This window comes from Myxine glutinosa, chromosome 3 (genome assembly GCF_964187855.1).
Source record: "Myxine glutinosa chromosome 3, kmMyxGlut1.1, whole genome shotgun sequence".
Taxonomy (NCBI): Eukaryota; Metazoa; Chordata; class Myxini; order Myxiniformes; family Myxinidae; genus Myxine; species Myxine glutinosa.
In genome coordinates, this window is record NC_136263.1 from 70,272,683 (window position 1) to 70,295,939 (window position 23,257).

The 23,257-nt window shown below is 46.1% G+C and overlaps 1 protein-coding gene across 5 annotated transcripts in view; it reads right to left on the minus strand.

Annotated features, from left to right (window-relative positions):
* Positions 1–23,257, minus strand: part of LOC137423447 (serine/threonine-protein kinase MARK2) — a 136,245-nt gene that overhangs the window by 51,678 nt on the left and 61,310 nt on the right. For 3 of the 5 annotated variants that reach the window (XM_068110634.2, XM_068110630.2, XM_068110629.2), the window contains one exon: positions 18,213–18,449. The exons of 1 other annotated variant lie outside the window; for it this stretch is intronic. In XM_068110634.2, the coding sequence (XP_067966735.1) occupies positions 18,213–18,449 (237 nt within the window). Of the gene's footprint in view, positions 1–18,024; positions 18,450–23,257 lie in introns of those variants that run through there. One more of the 5 variants, XM_078774160.1, reaches the window with a different exon arrangement.

A 23,257-nucleotide genomic window follows, 5' to 3' on the forward strand; every position in this document is an offset into this window, starting at 1 on the left:
CGAAACCGATGGCCACCGGCTCGAGATAGTCCCTGCCGAAGCCCCATGCGCAACAGTATCGCCGTGCCCAAGGAGGTATTCTGACTTAGAGGCGTTCAGCCATTACCCCTCAGAGGGTAGCTTCGCGCCGCTGGCTGCTCAGCCAGACGCACGCACCAAGTGTCTGAACCCGCGGTTCCTCTCGTACAGCGGGGTTGCTGTCCCGTCGACAATAGCATCAGGAGGGTAAAACTAACCTGTCTCACGACGGTCTAAACCCAGCTCACGTTCCCTTAGTGGGTGAACAATCCAACACTTGGCGAATTCTGTGTTGGAGCAATCCAACAACGGACACTCATCCAAGAGCGTCCACAGGGCTCCGACAGTCTCGCCGCCGCGGCCGGGCGGGGAGAGGAAAAGCGCCTTGGGACGCGTCCCCCCCGCGAGCCCCGGCGTGATTTCCAAATACGAGCTTTTTAACTGCAAGAAGTTAGTCCTTGTTGGTCGGGCGTGTCGGGCGAGCGAGATGTCGGTCGGGGGTGTCGGGCGAGCGAGATGTCGGTCGGGGGTGTCGGGCCGTCGGGGGTGTCGGGTGAGCGAGATGTCGGTCGGGGGTGTCGGTCGGGGGTGTCGGGCGAGCGAGATGTCGGTCGAGGGTGTCGGGCGAGCGAGATGTCGGTCGGGGGTGTCGGGCGAGCGAGATGTCGGTCGGGGGTGTCGGGCGGTCGGGGGTGTCGGGCGAGCGAGATGTTGGTCGGGGGTGTCGGTCGAGGGTGTCGGGCGAGCGAGATGTCGGTCGGGGGTGTCAGGCGAGCGAGATGTCGGTCGGGGGTGTCGGGCCGTCGGGGGTGTCGGGCGAGCGAGATGTCGGTCGGGGGTGTCGGGCGAGCGGGATGTCGGTCGGGGGTGTCGGGCAGTCGGGGGTGTCGGTCGGGGGTGTCGGGCGAGCGAGATGTCGGTCGGGGGTGTCGGTCGGGGGTGTCGGGCGAGCGAGATGTCGGTCGGGGGTGTCGGGCGAGCGAGATGTCGGTCAGGGGTGTCGGGCGGTCGGGGGTGTCGGGCGAGCGAGATGTCGGTCGGGGGTGTTGGTCGCGGGTGTCGGGCGAGCGAGATGTCGGTCGGGGGTGTCGGGCGGTCGGGGGTGTCGGGCGAGCGAGATGTCGGTCGGGGGTGTCAGGCGGTCGGGGGTGTCGGGCAAGCGAGATGTCGGTCGGGGGTGTCGGGCGAGCGAGATGTCGGTCGGGGGTGTCGGGCGAGCAAGATGTCGGTCGGGGGTGTCGGTCGGGGGTGTCGGGCGAGCGAGATGTCGGTCGGGGGTGTCGGGCGGGGGTGTCGGGCGAGCGAGATGTCGGTCGGGGGTGTCGGGCGGTCGGGGGTGTCGGGCGAGCGAGATGTCGGTCGGGTGTGTCGGGCGAGCGAGATGTCGGTCGGGGGTGTCGGGCGAGCGAGATGTCGGTCGGGGGTGTCGGGCGAGCGAGATGTCGGTCGGGGGTGTCGGGCGAGCGAGATGTTGGTTGGGGGTGTCGGGCTGTCGGGGGTGTCGGGCGAGCGAGATGTTGGTCGGGGGTGTCGGTCGAAGGTGTCGGGCGAGCGAGATGTCGGTCGGGGGTGTCGGGCGAGCGAGATGTCGGTCGGGGGTGTCGGGCTGTCGGGGGTGTCGGGCGAGCGAGATGTCGGTCGGGGGTGTCGGGCGAGCGGGATGTCGGTCGGGGGGTGTCGGGCAGTCGGGGGTGTCGGTCGGGGGTGTCGCGCGAGCGAGATGTCGGTCGGGGGTGTCGGTCGGGGGTGTCGGGCGAGCGAGATGTCGGTCGGGGGTGTCGGGCGAGCGAGATGTCGGTCAGGGGTGTCGGGGGTGTCGGGCGAGCGAGATGTCGGTCGGGGGTGTCGGTCGCGGGTGTCGGGCGAGCGAGATGTCGGTCGGGGGTGTCGGGAGGTCAGGGGTGTCGGGCGAGCGAGATGTCGGTCGGGGGTGTCGGGCGAGCGAGATGTCAGTCGGGGGTGTCGGGCGAGCGAGATGTCGGTCGGGGGTGTCGGGCGAGCGAGATGTCGGTCGGGGGTGTCGTTCGGGGGTGTCGGGCGAGCGAGATGTCGGTCGGGGGTGTCGGGCGAGCGAGATGTCGGTCGGGGGTGTCGGGCGGTCGGGGGTGTCGGGCGAGCGAGATGTCGGTCGGGTGTGTCGGGCGAGCGAGATGTCGGTCGGGGGTGTCGGGTGAGCGAGATGTCGGTCGGGGGTGTCGGTCGGGGGTGTCGGGCAAGCGAGATGTCGGTCGGGGGTGTCGTGCGAGCGAGATGTCGGTACGCCTTCGTTCGGTACGCCTTCGTTCCCCACTCCGGTCGGGACGCCTTCGTTCCCCACTCCGGTCGGGACGCCTTCGTTCCCCACTCCGGTCGGGACGCCTTCGTTCCCCACTCCCGTCGGGACGCCTTCGTTCCCCACTCCGGTCGGGACGCCTTCGTTCCCCACTCCGGTCGGGACGCCTTGTTCCCCACTCCGGTAGGGACGCCTTGTTCCCCACTCCGGTAGGGATGCCTTCATTCCCCACTCCGGTCGGGACGCCTTGTTCCCCACTCCGGTCGGGACGCCTTCGTTCCCCACGCCGATCAGGAAGCCGTTCCCGGACAAGGGCCCTTTCACTCACGCGGGGAAAGGGAGGAAGGAGAAGGACGCGCATAAGCGCGGCCTTGGCGCCGTTCGCCCCGGTCAGCTCGCTGGGCGCGTCCCTGGGATGTTCGCGGCACGTGTGCCGGTAGCTCAGGCAGGGAGATCGCTGGAACCTCGGGCCCCGGGAGAGATCGTCCTTGAAAGCGCTTATAAAAGGCAAAACGCAGACTACAAAGAGTTCGTGCTTCTGATCACAGGGCAGAGAGCTCAGAGACAGAGCGTGCTGGGAGCTTAGCATGGAGGAGATCGTTCGGGGGCAGCAAGCAAGAGAGACAGAGGGGGGCCCAGGGCAGGGTCTTATAGCCCCTCCCAGAGTCCCACCAGAATATTCCAAGCTCCTCCCCTGGCTGCCGTTGTTAACCCTTGCCTTCAGCTCCCATTGGCTGCTCGCCGCTTACTGGCCCACTCCCCGTAGCTCCTCCCTTGGGCCTCCCAGACTTGTTCCAGGCCCGAGCACATGGTATTCCAGCCCAAAGAACAACGAAGCCTACACTTACTTGCCTGCTCCAATGCATACTAACACAGGAAAGGAGACTATACTTAACATTGAATAAGACATAACTGAACTAAGCGAGGCCACATGTTGTGGTGCAACTAACGAAGACGGGGGTTCTCTATATTTCTCACAACCGCAACAATATTTTTTTCCCCATGGAGTTCTTTACAACGAGCCATGTCTCAATTTTTTCTATTCAGCACTTTTGGAGATATAGAGGTGATAGGTTTTTCAGTTTTTCCAAGATTGCGGCCGAACCACGTGACTGATGACATCATCATTAACACATTTTATTCCCCATGGAGAGTTCTTTACAATGAGCCATGTCTCAATTTTTTCTGTTCAGCACTTTCAGAGATATAAGTGCAAAGTTTTTCGGTTTTTCCAAGATGGCGGCCGAACCACGGGACTGATGACATCATTAACACATTTTATTCCCCATGGAGAGTTCTTTACAATGAGCCATGTCTCAATTTTTTCTGTTCAGCACTTTCGGAGATATAGAGGTGCAAAGTTTTTCGGTTTTTCCAAGATGGCGGGCGAACCACGTGACCAATGACGTCATCAATTGGGCACAGTCTATTCCAGGGCAGGCCAAATACGTGTGCAAAGTTTGGTGATTCTACGTGCAACGGTGTCGATGTAGTGCTGCAAAAAGGCAAACAGACAGATGAAAAATCGGTCAGAGACCGAGGACTTGCCGGAATGTACTTTTTTATCGCCAATTTTGGAGAAATATTGCGGCCAGACCACGTGATGGATGACGTCATCATTATTTGTTTTCTAAACTAATTTATTCCTTGATGCTCAACAAATTTCATCTTGATCGGATGAAGTTTTGTACTTGTCGAATTATGACGTCATAATGGAGGCACATATGACATCATCATTAACACATTTTATTCCCCACGGAGAGTTCTTTTCAATGAGCCATGTCTCAATTTTTTCTATTCAGCACTTTCGGAGATAAAGTGGTGCAAAGTTTTTCCGTTTTTCCAAGATGGCGGCCGAACCATGTGACCGATGATGTCATCTTTTTTTTTTTTTCTCCACCAGTTTATGCCGACATGGCGCCCAAGAAGTTACATCTTGATTGGATGAAGTTTTGTAATTGTCGAATTATGAGGTCATAATGGAGGCACCAATGACATCATTAACATATTTTATTCCCCATGGAGAGTTCTTTGCAATGAGCCATATTTCAATTATTTCTATTCATCACTTTCGGAGATATAGAAGTGCAAAGTTTTTCGGTTTTTCCAAGATGGCGGCCGAACCATGTGACCGATGATGTCATCTTTTTTTTTTTCTCTCCACCAGTTTATGCCGTCATGTCGCTCAAGAAATTGCATCTTGATTGCTGAAGTTTTGTGCTTGTGGAATTATCAAATTATGACATCATAACGGAGGCCTTGGGCCGACAGAGTTAAAAATTGGGCGGTCTATTCCAGGGCACGACCAATATGTGTGTAAAGTTTGGCGATTCTACGTGCAACGGTGTATACGTAGTGCTGCAAACAGACAGACAAAACAGACAGACCAACAAAAAAAACAAAAACAAAACCCACCGTTTAGAGGCCATTTTTCCCCGCAAAGCGGGGGTTGGCCTTTTCGGGGACCGTGGTAGTTGTTGTTTTTTGGTCCCCTTTTTGAAGCAATGTTTTACGGCCGGATGCCCTTCCTGACGCCAACCCTTTTTGCCGCCTTCAACGACAAACAGGGCATTACCAGTGAACTGGTACTCAATTAGCCGACCTCGGAAGGATGACAGGCTGAGTCAACCCCCCTGGCATTAATTCGGCGATCGACCGAGATTCGAACCCAGGATCCTAGGATCCTAGGATCCTAAGCCGGCACCCTAGCCGCCAGCCCAACACCAGACAAAACAGACAGACCGACAGACAAATAAAAATCGGTCAGAGACCGAGGACTTGCCGGAATGTACTTTTTTATTGGCCATTTAGGACAAATATGGCGGCTGAACCACGTGACCGATGATGTCATCATTAACATATTTTATTCCCCGTGGAGAGTTGTTTACAATGAGCCATGTTTCAACTTTTTCTATTCAGGACTTTTGGAGATGTGGAATTGCAAAGTTTTTCGGTTTTTCCAAGATGGCGGGCGAACCACGTCACAGATGACGTCATCATTAACATATTTTATTCCACATGGAGAGTTCTTTACAATGAGCCATGTCTCAATTTTTTCTATTCAGCACTTTCGGAGATATGGAGGTGCGAGGTTTTTCGGTTTTTCCAAGATGGCGGCCGAACCACGTGACTGATGACATCATCATTAACATATTTCATTCCCCATGGAGAGTTATTTACAATGGGCCATGTCTCAATTTTTTCTATTGAGCACTTTCGGAGATATGGAGGTGCAACGTTTTTCCAAGATGGCGACCGAACCACGTGACTGATGACGTCATCATTTGGGCACAATATATTAGAGGGCAAGACAAATACGTGTGCAAAGTTTGGCGATTCTATGTGCAACGGTGTAGACGTAGTGCTGCAAACAGACAAACAGACAGACAGACAAACAGACAGATGAAAAATCGGTCAGAGACCGAGGACTTGCCGGAATTTACTTTATTATCGGCCATTTAGGACAAATATGGCGGCCAAACCACGTGACTGATGACATCATCAGTAACATATTTTATTCCCCATGGAGAGTTATTTACAATGAGCCATGTCTCAATTTTTTCTATTCAGCACTTCCGGAGATAGGGAGGTGCAAAATTTTTCGGTTTTTCCAAGATGGCGGCCGAACCACGTGACTGATGACGTCATCATTAACATATTTTATTCACCATGGAGAGTTCTTTATAATGAGCCATGTCTCAATTTTTTCTGTTCAGCACTTTCGGAGATATAGTGGTGCAAAGTTTTGCCGTTTTTCCAAGATGGCGGCCGCACCACGTGACCGATGACGTCATCATTAACATGTTTTATTCCCCATGGAGAGTTCTTTACAATGAGCCATGTCTCAATTTTTCCTGTTCAGTACTTTTGGAGATATAGTGGAGCAAAGTTTTGCCGTTTTTCCAAGATGGCGGCCGACCACGTGACATATGACGTCATCATTAACATATTTTATTCGCCATGGAGAGTTCTTTACAATGAGCCATGTCTCAATTTTTTCTGTTCAGTACTTTCGGAGATGTTGAGGTGCAAAGTTTTCGTTTTTTCCAAGATGGCGGCCGAACCACGTGACCGATGACGTCATCATTAACATATTTTATTCCCCATGGAGAGTTCTTTACAATGAGCCATGTCTCAATTTTTTCTGTTCAGCACTTTGAGATATCGAGGTGCAAAGATTTTCGGTTTTTCCAAGATGGCGGCCGAACCACGTGACCGATGACGTCATCATTTGGGCACAGTATATTAGAGGGCAAGACAAATACGTGTGCAAAGTTTGGTGATTCCACGTGCAACGGTGTAGACGTAGTGCTGCAAACAGACAAACAGACAGACAGACAAACAGACAAATGAAAAATCGGTCAGAGACCGAGGACTTGCCGGAATGTACTTTTTTATCGGCCATTTTGGACAAATATGGCGGTCGAAACACGTGAACGATGACGTCATCAATAACATATTTTATTCCCCATGGAGAGTTCTTTACAATGAGCCATGTCTCAATTTTTTCTATTCAGCACTTTTGGAGATATGGTGGTGCAACGTTTTGCCGTTTTTCCAAGATGGCGGCCGAAACACGTGAACGATGACGTCATCATTAACATATTTTATTCCCCATGGAGAGTTCTTTCCAATGAGCCATGTCTCAATTTTTTCTATTCCGCACTTTTGGAGATATGGTGGTGAAACGTTTTGCCTTTTTTCCAAAATGGCGGCCGAAGCACGTGACTGATGACGTCATCATTAACATATTTTATTCCCCATGGAGAGTTCTTTCCAATGAGCCATGTCTCAATTTTTTCTATTCAGCACTTCCGGAGATATGGAGGTGCAACATTTTTCGGTTTTTGCAAGATGGCGGCCGAAACACGTGACCGATGACGTCATCATTAACATATTTTATTCCCCATGGAGAGTTCTTTACAATGAGGCATGTCTCAATTTTTTCAATTCAGCACTTTTGGACACATAGAGGTGCTAAGTTTTTCGGTTTTTCCAAGATGGCGGCCGAACCACGTGACATATGACGTCATCATTAACAAATTTTATTCCCCATGCATAGTTCTTTACAATGAGCCATGTCTCAATTTTTTCTGTTCAGCACTTTTGGAGATATAGTGGTGCAAAGTTTTGCCGTTTTTCCAAGATGGCGGCCGACCACGTGACATATGACATCATCATTAACATATTTTATTCCCCATGGAGAGTTCTTTACAATGAGCCATGTCTCAATATTTTCTGTTCAGCACTTTTGGAGATATAGTGGTGCAAAGTTTTGCCGTTTTTCCAAGATGGCGGCCGACCACGTGACTGATGATGTCATCATTAACATATTTTATTCCCCATGGAGAGTTCTTTACAATGAGCCATGTCTCAATTTTTTCTGTTCAGTACTTTCGGAGATATAGAAGTGCAAAGTTTTTCGGTTTTTCCAAGATGGCGGCCGAACCACGTCACCGATGACGTCATCAATTGGGCACAGTCTATTCCACGGCAAGACCAATATGTGTGCAAAGTTTGGCGATTCTCCGTGCAACGGTGTAGACGCAGTGCTGCAAACAGACAGACAAACAGACAGATGAAAAATCGGTCAGAGACCGAGGACTTGCCGGGATGTACTTTTTTATCGACCATTTAGGACAAATATGGCGGCCGAACCAAGTGACCGATGACGTCATCATTAACATATTTTATTCCCCATGGAGAGTTCTTTACAATGAGCCATGTCTCAATTTTTTCTATTCAGCACTTTCGGAGATATGGAGGTGCTAGGTTTTTCGGTTTTTCCAAGATGGCGGCCGAACCACGTGACCTATGACGTCATCATTAACATATTTTATTCCCCATGTAGAGTTCTTTACAATGAGCCATGTCTCAATTTGTTCTATTCAGCACTTTCAGAGATATGGAGGTGCAAAAATTTTCGGTTTTTCCAAGATGGCGGCCGAACCACGTGACATATGACGTCATCATTAACATATTTTATTCCCCATGGAGTTCTTTACAATGAGCCATGTCTCAATTTTTTCTGTTCAGCACTTTTGGAGATATAGTGATGCAAAGTTTTGCCGTTTTTCCAAGATAGCGGCCGACCACGTGACATATGACATCATCATTAACATTTTATTCCCCATGGAGAGTTCTTTACAATGAGCCATGTCTCAATTTTTTCTATTCAGTACTTTCAGAGATATGGAGGTGCAAAGTTTTGCCGTTTTTCCAAGATGGCGGCCGACCACGTGACTGATGACGTCATCATTAACATATTTTATTCCCCATGGAGAGTTCTTTACCATGTGTCAATTTGCCATGTGTCAATTTTTTCTATTCAGTACTTTCAGAGATATGGAGGTGCAAAGTTTTGCCGTTTTTCCAAAATGGCGGCCGAACCACGTGACTGATGACGTCATCATTAACATATTTGATTCCCCATGGAGAGTTCTTTACAATGAGCCATGTCTCAATTTTTTCTATTCAGCACTTTTGGAGATTTAGAGGTGTTGTTTTTCGGTTTTTCCAAGATGGCGGCCGAACCACGTGACCTATGACGTCATCATTAACATATTTTATTCCCCATGGAGAGTTCTTTACAATGAGCCATGTCTCAATTTTTTCCATTCTGCACTTTTGGAGATATAGTGGTGCAAAGTTTTCCCGTTTTTCCAAGATGGCGGCCGAACCACGTTACCGATGGCATCATCATTAACATATTTTATTCCCCATGGAGTTCTTTACAAAGAGCCATGTCTCAATTTTTTCTATTCAGCACTTTCAGAGAAACGGAGGTGCAAAATTTTTCGGTTTTTCCAAGATGGCGGCCGAACCACGTGACATATGACGTCATCATCAACATATTTTATTCCCCATGGAGAGTTCTTTACAATGAGCAATGTCTCAATTTTTTCTGTTCAGCACTTTTGGAGATATAGTGGTGCAAAGTTTTGCCGTTTTTCCAAGATGGCGGCCGACCACGTGACATATGACGTCATCATCAACATATTTTATTCCCCATGGAGAGTTCTTTACAATGAGCCATGTCTCAATTTTTTCTGTTCAGGACTTTCGGAGATATGGAGGTGCAAAAATTTTCGTTTTTTCCAAGATGGCGGCCGAACCACGTGACCGATGACGTCATCATTAACATATTTTATTCCCCATGGAGAGTTCTTTACAATGAGCCATGTCTCAATTTTTTCTGTTCAGCACTGAGATATCGAGGTGCAAAATTTTTCGGTTTTTCCAAGATGGCGGCCGAACCACGTGACCAATGACGTCATCAATTGGGCACAGTCTATTCCAGGGCAAGACCAATATGTATGCAAAGTTTGGCGATTCTACGTGCAACGGTGTAGACGCAGTGCTGCAAACAGGCAGACAGACAGACAAACAGACAAACAGATGAAAAATCGGTCAGAGACCGAGGACTTGCCGGAATGTACTTTTTTATCGGCCATTTAGGACAAATATGGCGGCCGAACCACGTGACCGATGACGTCAACATTAACATATTTTATTCCCCATGGAGAGTTCTTTACAATGAGCCATACCTCAATTTTTTCTATTCAGGACTTTTGGAGATGTGGAGGTGCAGAGTTTTTCGGTTTTTCCAAGATGGCGGCCGAACCACGTGACTGATGACATCATCATTAACATATTTTATTCCCCATGGAGAGTTCTTTACAATGAGCCATGTCTCAATTTTGTCTATTCAGCACTTTCGGAGATATGGAGGTGCTAAGTTTTTCGTTTTTTCCAAGATGGCGGCCGACCACGTGACTGATGACGTCATCATTAACATATTTTATTCCACATGGAGAGTTCTTTACAATGAGCCATGTCTCAATTTTTTCTGTACAGTACTTTCGGAGATATAGAGGTGCAAAGTTTTTCGGTTTTTCCAAGATGGCGGCCGAACCACGTGACCGATGACGTCATCATTTGGGCACAGTATATTAGAGGGCAAGACAAATACATGTGCAAAGTTTGGTGATTCTACGTGCAACGATGTAGACGTAGTGCTGCAAACAGACAAACAGACAGACAGACAGACAAACAGATGAAAAATCGGTCAGAGACCGAGGACTTGCCGGAATTTACTTTATTATCGGCCATTTAGGACAAATATGGCGGCCGAACCACGTGACTGATGACATCATCAGTAACATATTTTATTCCCCATGGAGAGTTATTTACAATGAGCCATGTCTCAATTTTTTCTATTCAGCACTTCCGGAGATATGGAGGTGCAAAATTTTTCGGTTTTTCCAAGATGGCGGCCGAACCACGTGACTGATGACGTCATCATTAACATTTTATTCACCATGGAGAGTTCTTTATAATGAGCCATGTCTCAATTTTTTCTGTTCAGCACTTTCGGAGATATAGTGGTGCAAGGTTTTGCCGTTTTTCCAAGATGGCGGCCGACCACGTGACCGATGACGTCATCATTAACATATTTATTCCCCATGGAGAGTTCTTTACAATGAGCCATGTCTCAATTTTTTCTGTTCAGCACTTTGAGATATCGAGGTGCAAAAATTTTCGGTTTTTCCAAGATGGCGGCCGAACCACGTGACCGATGACGTCATCATTTGGGCACAGTATATTAGAGGTCAAGACAAATACGTGTGCAAAGTTTGGTGATTCTACGTGCAACGGTGTAGACGTAGTGCTGCAAACAGACAAACAGACAAATGAAAAATCGGTCAGAGACCGAGGACTTGCCGGAATGTACTTTTTTATCGGCCATTTAGGACAAATATGGCGGCCGAACCACGTGACCGATGACGTCATCATTAACATATTTTATTCCCCACGGAGAGTTCTTTACTTTTTATAACATAACATATTTTATTCCCCACGGAGAGTTTATTTTTTCTGTTCAGTACTTTCGGAGATATAGAGGTGCAAAGTTTTTCGGTTTTCCAAGATGGCGGCCCAACCACTTCACCGATGACGTCATCAATTGGGCACAGTCTATTCCAGGGCAAGACCAATATGTGTGCAAAGTTTGGCAATTCTACGTGCAACGGTGTAGACGCAGTGCTGCAAACAGACAGACAAACAGACAGACAGACAGACAGACAGACAGACAAACAAATGAAAAATCGGTCAGAGACCGAGGACTTGCCGGAATGTACTTTTTTATCGGCCATTTAGGACAAATATGGCGGCCGAAACACGTGACCGATGATGTCATCATCAACATATTTTATTCCCCATGGAGAGTTCTTTACAACGAGCCATGTCTCAATTTTTTCTATTCAGCACTTTCAGATATGGAGGTGCAATTTTTTCCCAAGATGGCGGCCGAACCACGTGACATATGACGTCATCATTAACATATTTTATTCCCCATGGAGAGTTCTTTACAATGAGCCATGTCTCAATTTTTTCTGTTCAGCACTTTTGGAGATATAGTGGTGCAAAGTTTTGCCGTTTTTCCAAGATGGCGGCCGACCACGTGACATATGACGTCATCATTAACATATTTTATTCCCCATGGAGTTCTTTACAATGAGCCATGTCTCAATTTTTTCTGTTCAGCACTTTTGGAGATATAGTAGTGCAAAGTTTTGCCGTTTTTCCAAGATGGCGGCCGACCACGTGACATATGACGTCATCATTAACATATTTTATTCCCCATGGAGAGTTCTTTACAATGAGCCATGTCTCAATTTTTTCTGTTCAGTACTTTCGGAGATATAGAGGTGCAAAGTTTTTCGGTTTTTCCAAGATGGCGGCCGAACCACGTGACTGATGACGTCATCATTAACATGTTTTATTCCCCATGGAGAGTTCTTCACAATGAGCCATGTCTCAATTTTTTCTGTTCAGCACTTTGAGATATCGAGGTGCAAATTTTTTCGGTTTTTCCAAGATGGCGGCCGAACCACGTGACCGATGACGTCATCATTTGGGCACAGTATATTAGAGGGCAAGACCAATATGTGTGCCAAGTTTGGCGATTCTACGTGCAACGGTGTAGACGTAGTGCTGCAAACAGACAAACAGACAGACAGACAGACAAACAAACGAACAGATCAACATACTTGCCGGAATCTTTTCCGGCAAGTAACGAACAGATCAACATACTTGCCGGAATCTTTTCCGGCAAGTAACAAACGAACAGATCAACATACTTGCCGGAATCTTTTCCGGCAAGTAACAAACGAACAGATCAACATACTTGCCGGAATCCTTTCCGGCAAGTAATGAAAAATCGGTCAGAGACCGAGGACTTGCCGGAATGTACTTTTTTATCGGCCATTTAGGACAAATATGGCGGCCGAACCACGTGACCGATGACGTCATCATTAACATATTTTATTCCCCATGGAGAGTTCTTTACAATGAGCCATGTCTCAATTTTTTCTATTCAGCACTTTCAGAGAAATGGAGGTGCAAAATTTTTCGGTTTTTCCAAGATGGCGGCCGAACCACATGACATATGGTCATCATTAACATATTTTATTCCCCATGGAGCGTTCTTTACAATGAGCCATGTCTCAATTTTTTCTGTTCAGGACTTTCGGAGATATGGAGGTGCAAAAATTTTCGGTTTTTTCCATGATGGCGGCCGAACCACGTGACTGATGACGTCATCATTAACATATTTTATTCCCCATGGAGAGTTCTTTACAATGAGCCATGTCTCAATTTTTTCTGTTCAGGACTTTCGGAGATATGGAGGTGCAAAAATTTTCGTTTTTTCCAAGATGGCGGCCGAACCACGTGACCGATGACGTCATCATTAACATATTTATTCCCCATGGAGAGTTCTTTACAATGAGCCATGTCTCAATTTTTTCTGTTCAGGACTTTCGGAGATATGGAGGTGCAAAAATTTTCGGTTTTTCCAAAATGGCGGCCGAAGCACGTGACCGATGACGTCATCATTTGGGCGCAGTATATTAGAGGGCAAGACAAATACGTGTGCAAAGCTTGGTGATTCTACGTGCAACGGTGTAGACGTAGTGCTGCAAACAGACAAACAGACAAACAAACGAACAGATCAACATACTTGCCGGAATCTTTTCCGGCAAGTAACAAACGAACAGATCAACATACTTGCCGGAATCTTTTCCGGCAAGTAACAAACGAACAGATCAACATACTTGCTGGAATCTTTTCCGGCAAGTAACAAACAGATCAACATACTTGCCGGAATCTTTTCCGGCAAGTAACAAACCAATCTTTTCCGGCAAGTAACAAACCAACCGATCAACATACTTGCCGATATCTTTTCTGGCAAATAACAAACAGACAGACAGACAGACAAACAGACAAACCAACCAACATTCTTGCCGGAATCATTTCCGGCAAGTAACAAATGAAAATTCGGTCAGAGACCGAGGACTTGACGGAATGTAATTTTTTTTTTAATCGGCCATTTTGGATCAAGTTTTTCGGTTTTTCCAAGATGGCGGCCAAACCACGTGACCGATGACGTCATTATTATTTGTTTTCTAATCTAATTTATTCCTAGATTATGCTCAAGAAATTTCATCTTGATCGGATGAAGTTTTGTACCTGTCAAATTATGACGTCATAATGGCGGCACCTATGACATCATCATTAACATATTTTATTCCCCTTGGAGAATTCTTTACAATGAGCAGTCTCAATCTTTTGTATTCAGCACTTTCGGAGATATGGAGGTGCAAAGTTTTTTGTTTTTTCCAAGATGGCGGCTGAACCACGTGACCCATGACGTCATCATTATTTTTTTTTCTCTACCAGTTTATGTCGACATGGCGCTCAAGAAATTTCATCTTGATCCGATGAAGTTTTGTCCTTGTCGAATTATCGAATTATGACATTATCATGGAGGCCTTGGGCAGAGAGAGTTAAAAATTGGGCAGAGTCTATTCCAGGGCAAGACAAATATGTGTGTAAAGTATGGCGATGCTATGTGCAACGATGTAGACGTAGTACTGCGCACAAACAGACAGACACAGATGAAAAATCAGTCAAAGACGGAGGACTTGACGGAATATATATATTTTTTAATCGGCCATTTTGGATCAAGTTTTTCGGCTTTTTCAAGATGGCGGCCGAACCACGTGACCGATGACGTCATTATTATTTTTTTCCACCAGTTTATGCCGACATGGCGCGCTCAAGAAATTTCATCTTGATCCGATGAAGTTTTGTCCTTGTCGAATTATGACATCATAATGGTGGCACCTAAGACATCTCATTAACATATTTTATTCCAGATGGAGAGTTCTTCACAATGAGCCATGTCTCAATTTTTCCTATTAAATACTTTCGGAGATATAGAGGTGCAAGGTTTTTCAAAGATGGCGGCCGAACCACGTGACCGATGACGTCATAATTATTTGTTTTATGAACTAATTTATTCCTAGATTATGCTCAAGAAATTTCATCTTGATCGGATGAAGTTTTGTAGTTGTCGAATTATGACGTCATAATTGAGGCACCTATGACATCATCATTAGCATATTTTATTCCCCATTGAGAGCTCTTTACAATGAGCCATGTCTCAATTTTTTCTATTCAGCACTTTCGGAGATATAGAGGTGCAAAGTTTTTCGGTTTTTCCAAGATGGCAGCCGAACCACGTGACCGATGACGTCATCATTTATTTTTTTTCTCCACCAGTTTATGCCGACATGGTGCTCAAGAAATTGCATCTTGACTGGATGAAGTTTTGTACTTGTCAAATTATCAAATTATGACATTATAATGGAGGCCTTGGGCCGAGAGTGTTAAAAATTGGGCACATTCCAGGGCAAGGGCAAGACATTCCAGGGCAAGACAAATATGTGTAAAGTTTGGCGATTCTTCGTGCAACGGTGTCGACGTCGTACTGCGAACAAACAGACAGACAGACAAACAGACAGACAGACAAAAAATCGGTCAGAGACCGAGGACGTGCCGGAATGTACTTTTTTTTAATCGGCAATTTTGGACAAATATGGCGGCCGAACCACGTCACCGATGATGTCATCATTATTTGTTTTCTAAACTTATTTATTCCTAGATTAGGCTCAATAAATTTCATCTTGATCGGATGAAGTTTTGTACTTGTCGAATTATGACGTCATGAGGGGGACCCCAATATCCTAACGTCCAGGACGTCTATGACATCATCATTAACATATTTTATTCCCCATGGAGAGTTCTTTACAATGAGCCATGTCTCAATTCTTTCTATTCAGCACTTTCGGAGATATAGAGGTGCAATTTTTTTCGGTTTTTCCAAGATGGTGGCCGAATCACGTGACTGATGACGTCATCATAATTATTTTTTTCTCCACCAGTTTATGCCGACATGGCGCTCAAGAAATTGCATCTTGATAGGATGAAGTTTTGTATTTGTCGAATTTTCGAATTATGACATCATAATGGAGGCCTTGGGCCGAGAGAGTTAAAAATTGGGCACAGTGGCATGCCATGATCTGTCGGTTTGGTGTCGCACACACATCTCCCAACATGTACACGATGACACAGCTGATAAGACTACACACTTCCAGGTCTACATCATCAAGCTTTGCTGGCAGTATTAATTTTTTTTTGGAGTGAAAAAGAGGGGTGCGGTTAATACACCGGAAAATACGGCACCCCATAATGCCAAAGTGAAATTTTTTTTAAAGAATTTTTTTCAAAATAATTGACAGTGAAATACAGAACTACTTAATACACAAGTATTCAAACACCCGAGTCAATACTTTGTAGATGCACCTTCACAGGTGATTAAAGCTTCGAGTCTTCTTCGGTATGTATCGGTTTTGCACATCTGGATTTGGGGACTTTCTCCCATTCTGCTTTGCAGATTTGCGCAAGCTCTGTCAAGTTGGATGAGGAGTATCAGTGAACATCATTCTTAATGTATTCCCACAGATTCTCAATGTGATTAATGTCTGGGCTATGGCTGGGCCACTGAAGGACTTTCACGTTCTTGTTCGCAAGCCATTCCAGTGTTGCTTTGGCAGTATGCCTGGGGTCATTGCCCTGTTGGAACGTAAATCTTCACCGCAGACTAAGGTCTTGTGCACTCTGAAGCAGGTTCTCCTCAAGGATTTTCCTGTATTTGGCTCCATTCATTGTTCCCTCTATCCTTGCAATAGTATGGCAGATAGGTGAAATATTTGGGAAAATTGTGACTGATGATACAAGCAAGAGAGTTGGCACACAGTTAGAGTATGTCCTAAGGAAGATATTTGGCTGTCGGGCCATCACAGATTTGTCCTGTGACAACAATGGCGGCCATCTTTCAAAATGGCCTCCATTGCTTGTCATTTTACATATATTTGGTACATTACTGTGTATAAACTGTTGTTGTGGTCATGCAAGCTTGACATTTGGCACATAATTAAAGACCCCTAACTACAGGGTTATCATATATTTGTCCTGTGACAACAATGTTTTTTAAATGGCCACCATTTATATGGCATATTATGGTATATGGTGTATGGTATATTAATTTGTATAAACTGTTGTTTGAATCATACGAGCATGGTACTTGGTACACAGTTAAATATTCTGACTATTAGAGTCATCACAGATGTGTCCACTAAAAATGGTGCCCAATTTTTAGTACGGCAGATAGGTGAAATATTTGGGAGAATTGTGCCTTTGATGATACAAGCACGAGAGTTGGCACACAGTTCGAGTATGCCCTAAGGAAGATATTTGGCTTTCGGGCCATCACAGATTTGTCCTGTGACAACAATGGCGGCCATTTATCAAAAAAGGACAAATCTACGATGGCCCTTCAGCCAAATATCTTTCGTAGGACATACACTGACTGTGTGCCAAATGTCATGCTTGTATCAAAGGCACAATTCCTGCACCTATTTGCCATATGACAAGTCTCCAGTCCCTGCCACTGAAAAGCATCCTCATAGCACGATGCTGCCACCACCATGCTTCACAGCAGTGATGGTGTTCGATGGGTGATGAGCCTGGCCAAATAGTTAAATATTGGTCTCATCATACAACAGAACAATTTTCCCCATGCTCTGAGTCTTTCACATGCCTTTTTGCAAAATCCAGGCATACTGTCGTGCATTTTTCTCAGGAATGACCTCCGTCTGGCCACTCTCCCACAAAGACTAGATTTGTGAAGTGCTGCAGAGACTGTTGTCCACCCGGCAGGTTCTCCCTTCTTAGCCAAGGAATTCTGTGGTTCTGTCAGAGAGATCAATGGGTTCTTGGTCACCTCTCTAACGAAGGTCCTTCTTGCTGGGTTGCTCAGTTTGATCAGACAACAAGGGACTACCCCGGAAGGGTCTGTGTAGTTCCATATTATTTCCATTTATTTTTCCATGATTTTCCATGATGGAGCTCACTGTGCTCTTGAGAACTTCAAAAACTCGAGAAATTGTTTTATCTCCTTCCCCAGATATATGCCTCCTCAAAATTCTATCTCGGAGTTCTACGGACAGTACCTTGGACTTCATGGTCGCTTTTCAGCTATGACATGCAATGTCAACTGTGGGGCCTTAAATAGAAAGGTGTGTTTATTTTTCAATCATGTGCAATGAATTGATTTGGCCATGGGTGTACCCCAATCAAGTTCTGGAGAATATCAAGGACGATCAAAGGAATTAGATGCACCTGACCTCAATTTGAAGTCATAACAAAGGGGTTGAAGACTTCTTGACATTTCAGCTTTTCATTTTTAATTATTTTGTAAAAGATATAAATTTAGAAATCCACTTTGACATTATGGGGTATTATGTGTAGATCAGTAACAAAAAATATCAATTTAATCCATTTTATAATTCAGGCTGAAACACAACAAAAAGAGAAAAAAGTCAAGTGGTATGAATACCTTCCCAAGGCACTGGATGTGAAACATTCAAGACTCCCTTCACGAAACACACCCTTGGCATCAGCATCTCCTTCACACCACGTTCATGATCATAACACCATAGTAAACAATACTCACTTCAATAATATTACGTCCATCAAAGCAAAGTCCACCAAATAATTCCGTGAATAGGATGCCAAGTGCCCACACATCGACTGGGGGACCTTCGTAGCCGTGCGCTTGTGTGATCTCTGGTGCCGTATCGCCAAATCTGCGCCTGTTGTCGTGAAATTTTTTACCATGTATGAAAGGTTTGGCAGAGGTAAAGTGGCCGACCTTCACGGTCCCCTTATTGCTGAAAAGCACGTAATGTGACTGGAGAATAAACAAAAATCAATATGTTAGAAAACATAAAACCTTTGGTGATAAATTATGTTGAAGGAAAGATGCTAATATAAATGTGATGCGCAGGCAGGACAAAAAGAGAAAACTTTAAAAAACATCCACTACCAATGTCAGTCAGGAGTTTACATGAAATGGAGGAGGTTGAAGCAAGAGTAGCTAGCGAGGAGTACAAACGACAGAGTTGCAGGAAGTGAGACTTGGTTTTGCTAAATGACAGGAATCGAAGGCCACAAGATGTAGAGGTGTGACTGGAAAGATAAAATCGGAGGAGGTGTCGCAATCTAGGTAACGGACAATATTATATCAAAAGAAAAGGGCGATCTTAAGCAGGGAGTTAATGAAGAGTGTTCTGTGTGGATAGAGATAAGTGAAGGAAGAGTATTTAGACACGTCTAATCATGCATTTGGTGTTATGGAAGAGTAAGGTTGAAAGGTTTAGGGAAGAGTCCTGATTGTGGGTGATATTAATTTGCCAGGTATAGATAGACTGGGTTCAGAAACAAAGAAAGGGCAGGCAGAGGAGGAATTTCGTGATCTTGTCCAGGATTGCTTTTTAATGCAGTTTGTTGATAAATCCCATGAGAGCAGAGTGTTAGACCTCTTCTGAGGTAATAATCGGAATATGGTGGAGAAGGTTGAGGAAGAGTTCTCAGAAAAAATAAGGCCTTTGGTGGCATGTAAACGATTTCCACTGAACATAGCCACGAGGTGTGATGTGATGGGGGTGAGTTGCTTGAAGGATGAAGTGGGACAAATTGTTGTGGACATAGATGGAAATAAAGGAAGATGGAACAGACATATGGAAATGCTGTTGAATGCAGAGAATTAATGGGATGGCAACAAAGAGAGTAACCCAGTTTTAGGACCAGCAGAGAAAATAACTGAGAAGGAAGTTGTGGAAGCGAAAAAAGCAATGAAGAGTAGAAAAGCGGGAGGGCCGACGGGAGTTGTGGGAGATATGTTGAAGGCAGCAGGAAGTTTGGGTGTGAAGAGAATGACAGAGATCTGCAATCTGGTGGTGAAAGAAGGCCGCATTCCATTGGATTGGGAACCGAGTACCCTCGTCCCTCTATACAAGGGGAAAGGTGACCCTCTGGACTGTGGCTCGTATCGAGCGATAAAGGTATTGGAGCATGGAATGAAGGTATTGGCAAGGGTGTTGGAGAGAAGGATAAGGAAGAAAGTGAAGATCGACGAAATGCAGTTTGGATTTATGCCAGGAAGAGGAACGACAGACATGCTTTTTATTGTGAGGCAGTTGCAGGAGAAGTGCATGGAGAAGAGGAAGAAGTTGTTTCTTGGGTTTGTTGATCTGGAGAAAGCATTCGATGGGGTTCCACATGAAGTAGTGACATGGGCTTTGAGGAAGTTAGGAGTGGAGGAATGGTTGATCAGAGGGGTGATGGCAATGTACGAAAGAGTGCACACAGCTGTGAGGACGAAGGACAGGAACAGTGGTGAGTTTGAGGTGAAGGTGGGAGTGCATCAAGGATCGGTACTAAGTCCACTACTATTTGTAGTTGTGATGGATGTGCTGGCTTGGAACGTAAAGGAGGGTTTGCCATGGGAGTTGTTGTATGCAGATGATCTGGTGTTGATTGCAGAAAGTATGGATGGACTGAAGGAGAAGACGAACAAGTGGAAGGAACGGATGGAGACAAAAGGTCTGAAGGTGAATATCGGAAAAACAAAGGTGATGGGAAGTGGTAAAGCATGTGAGGTGGAAAGAACTGGGAAGTGGCCGTGTGCTGTGTGCAGGAAGGGTGTCGGAGTGAACTCCATTCAATGTACAATGTGCGCTGAGTGGGTTCATCAAAATGTAGTGGTCTGAGAGGGCCATTAACCAGTGTAGCAGCTACTTTGAAGTGTAAGGTGTGCACAGAAGTTGCTGCAGATGGAGGAAATGTTGAGTTGGATCTTGGAGACTGAGTGAAGCTGGAAGGTGTGAAAACATTTTGCTACCTCGGAGACATGCTGAATGCAGAAGGTGGATCAGACTCGGCAATGGTTGCTTGAGTGAGATGTGCATGGAAGAAGTTTCGGGAACTTAGTGGCGTGCCAACGAGGAGGAGAATGTCGTTGAAGCTGAAGAGAAAGGTGGATGCTGCATGTGTGAGAAGTGTTATGATTTATGTGAGCGAGACATGGGTAATGAACGTAGAGCAGTAACGAAGGCTGGAAAGGGTGGAAATACGAATGGTTCGGTGGATGTGCGGAGTATCATTGAGAGAGAGAGAGAGGAAGACAAATGATGAATTGCGAAAGATGATGGGAATAGAGCCCGTGATGGATGCTGTGAAGAGAAACAGGTTGAGATGGTTTGGTCATGTGTCGAGGAAGAATGAAAGTGACTGGTTGACAAGAGTGATGGAAATGAATGAAGAAGGAAGTAGAGGACAGGGAAGACCGAGAAAGACTTGGCTAAAGATGGTGGAAGAAGAAATGCGGACAAGGGGGTTAACAAGTGGAGATGCAGAAAATAGGGCAAAATGGAGAAGATTGTCATGGGGACCGCAAGGCTAACCCCCGCTATAGCAGGGAAAATGGCCTTAAAATGCCTGTTGTGTTTGTATAGCCACGAAGACCGCCTTTCAGCTATTGAAGACAGACATAGCTAATGCTGTGGTGACCTTGATTGACGAGAGTATTCCTTTTACGATCGAGGCAGATGGCTCGGACTGCGCAATCGCGGCAACTCTTAATCAGGCTGGGAAACCAGTCGCCTTTTTCTCTCATGCACTGTGTGATCGTCAAAGGTGACATTCCACTATAGAATAGGAGGCGTACGCGATCATTGAAGCCATCAGATAGTGGCGCCATTTCCTTCTCGGGAAACATTTCTAATTAATCACAGACCAACAGTCAGTTGTGTTCATGTATGATGGGCATCATACGCAGAGATTAAAAATGAGAAAATCGCTCGCTGGCGTGTGGAATAAGCCGACTTCAGTTTTGACATAATCTACAAACCGGGACAAGATAATCTGGCAGCTGATGCTTTGTCTCGATCTGTCTGCGCAGGAATGACCATCGGCGATTTATGAGACATTCATAATTCGCTCTGTCACCCCGGGGTCACGCGATTTGTTCATTTTGTGCGCAGCAGGAATTTGACTTTTTCTATAGAGGACGTCCGGTGTCTGCAAGGCATGCTCTGTGTGCACCGAGGTCAACCGAGTTTTTACAAGCCGTCTATGGGGACGTTGATTCAGGCCGGCCACCCGTGGAAACGATTGAACATTGATTTAAAAAGCCCGTTGCCAGCCGCTGGGGGGTGCCGATATATTCTTCCTGTGGTCGACGAGTATTCTCGATTTCCGTTTGCTTTTCCATGCACGGACATGTCTTTGGCCACAGTAATTGAATGTTTGCGACAATTGTTCTCACTGTTCGGATATCCCGCGTTTATTCACAGCCATAAAGGTACGGCTTTTCTGTCTCGAGATATTAAACAGTTTCTCCAAGATCGAGGTGTCGCCACGAGCCGTACTACTGCGTACAATCCTCAAGGCAATGGCTTGGTTAAACGTTATAACGGGATTATTTGGAAAGCAGCGTCTTTGAGCTTGAAATTTCGTGGGTTCCCAGCGCAACAGGAGGAACGTGTACTTCCGGACGCCTTGCACGCAATTCGTTCGTTACTGTGTACCGCTACAAACGAAATTCCCCACGAACGAATGTTCCATTTTCAGCGACGTAGTGTGAGTGGGGCGAGCGTTGCCCTCTTGGTTAGCCGGCCCCGGACCGGCTCTTCGGAAACGAGCTGTCCGGCAAAGTAAATACGAGCCGTTGGCAGATCGCGTAGACATTCTGGAGGAGAATCCGGAGTATGCTCATGTGAGGCTTCAAGACGGGCGGGAGACTACTGTGTCTGTTCTGAGAGAATGATGGGAATAGAGAGAATGATGGAATCGTGCCTTGTGGTGAGGGAATCAAAATGTTGGCCTTACCCGCCAAAGCGGATTCAACGCACGGGCTTGACCGAGGATAATGTAATGCTTAATAATGCCAAGATAACCGAGATTCCGTCTGAGTCGGGGAGATCTCAGAAGGAGCCGACTGATGAGGATTCTCGTTGTGAATCTGGGACCCTAAAACTGAGAGAATTTATCGATCTCGCATTGGAAGATTGCGCCAACCGCCAACCTGATTTGGTTGGTCGAGCAATGTTTCTGTTGCGCTGCTCACATTGCTTGATTGCAAGCTGGTATTTTAATGGAGGGTGAATGTAATAAAAATGAAGAAGAGGATTCGAATGGAATTGGCCTTGAGAAGGGAATATAACACGTTGCCGAGAAAGGAGGGGGTTTTGATTTGATATCTGTCAGTTGTGAGCGGATGCTAGAGAAAGGTATGTCGGGGGAATGCATGATTCGCTTGCTTATGAACAATGAAATGCTGGTAGAATCTTTGCTGTAGTTCTGATATTATTACCTTCGCAAAAGCGGAAGGTTATGTTTTGATCGCTGTGTATTTATTTGTATGTGTGTGTGTGTGTATGTTAATCGCATAACTCAAAAAGTATTCAACCGAATTGCATGAAATTTGGTGGGATGATTGGTTATTATAAGGGACACATTTGATTAGATTTTGGGAGCAATCGGGTCAAAGGTCAAGGTCAAGGTCACGAAAAGGTCAAAATCGTATTTTTGTTGTTCTGTTCCCTACACTCCCATGCCAAGTACAGAACAGTAGCTGCGGCGAAGGTATGCGCTCTACCGAGTGCCCGTTCTAGTTCTCTGTTCTGTTTATACAGGGTATAAAACAACAACAACAAC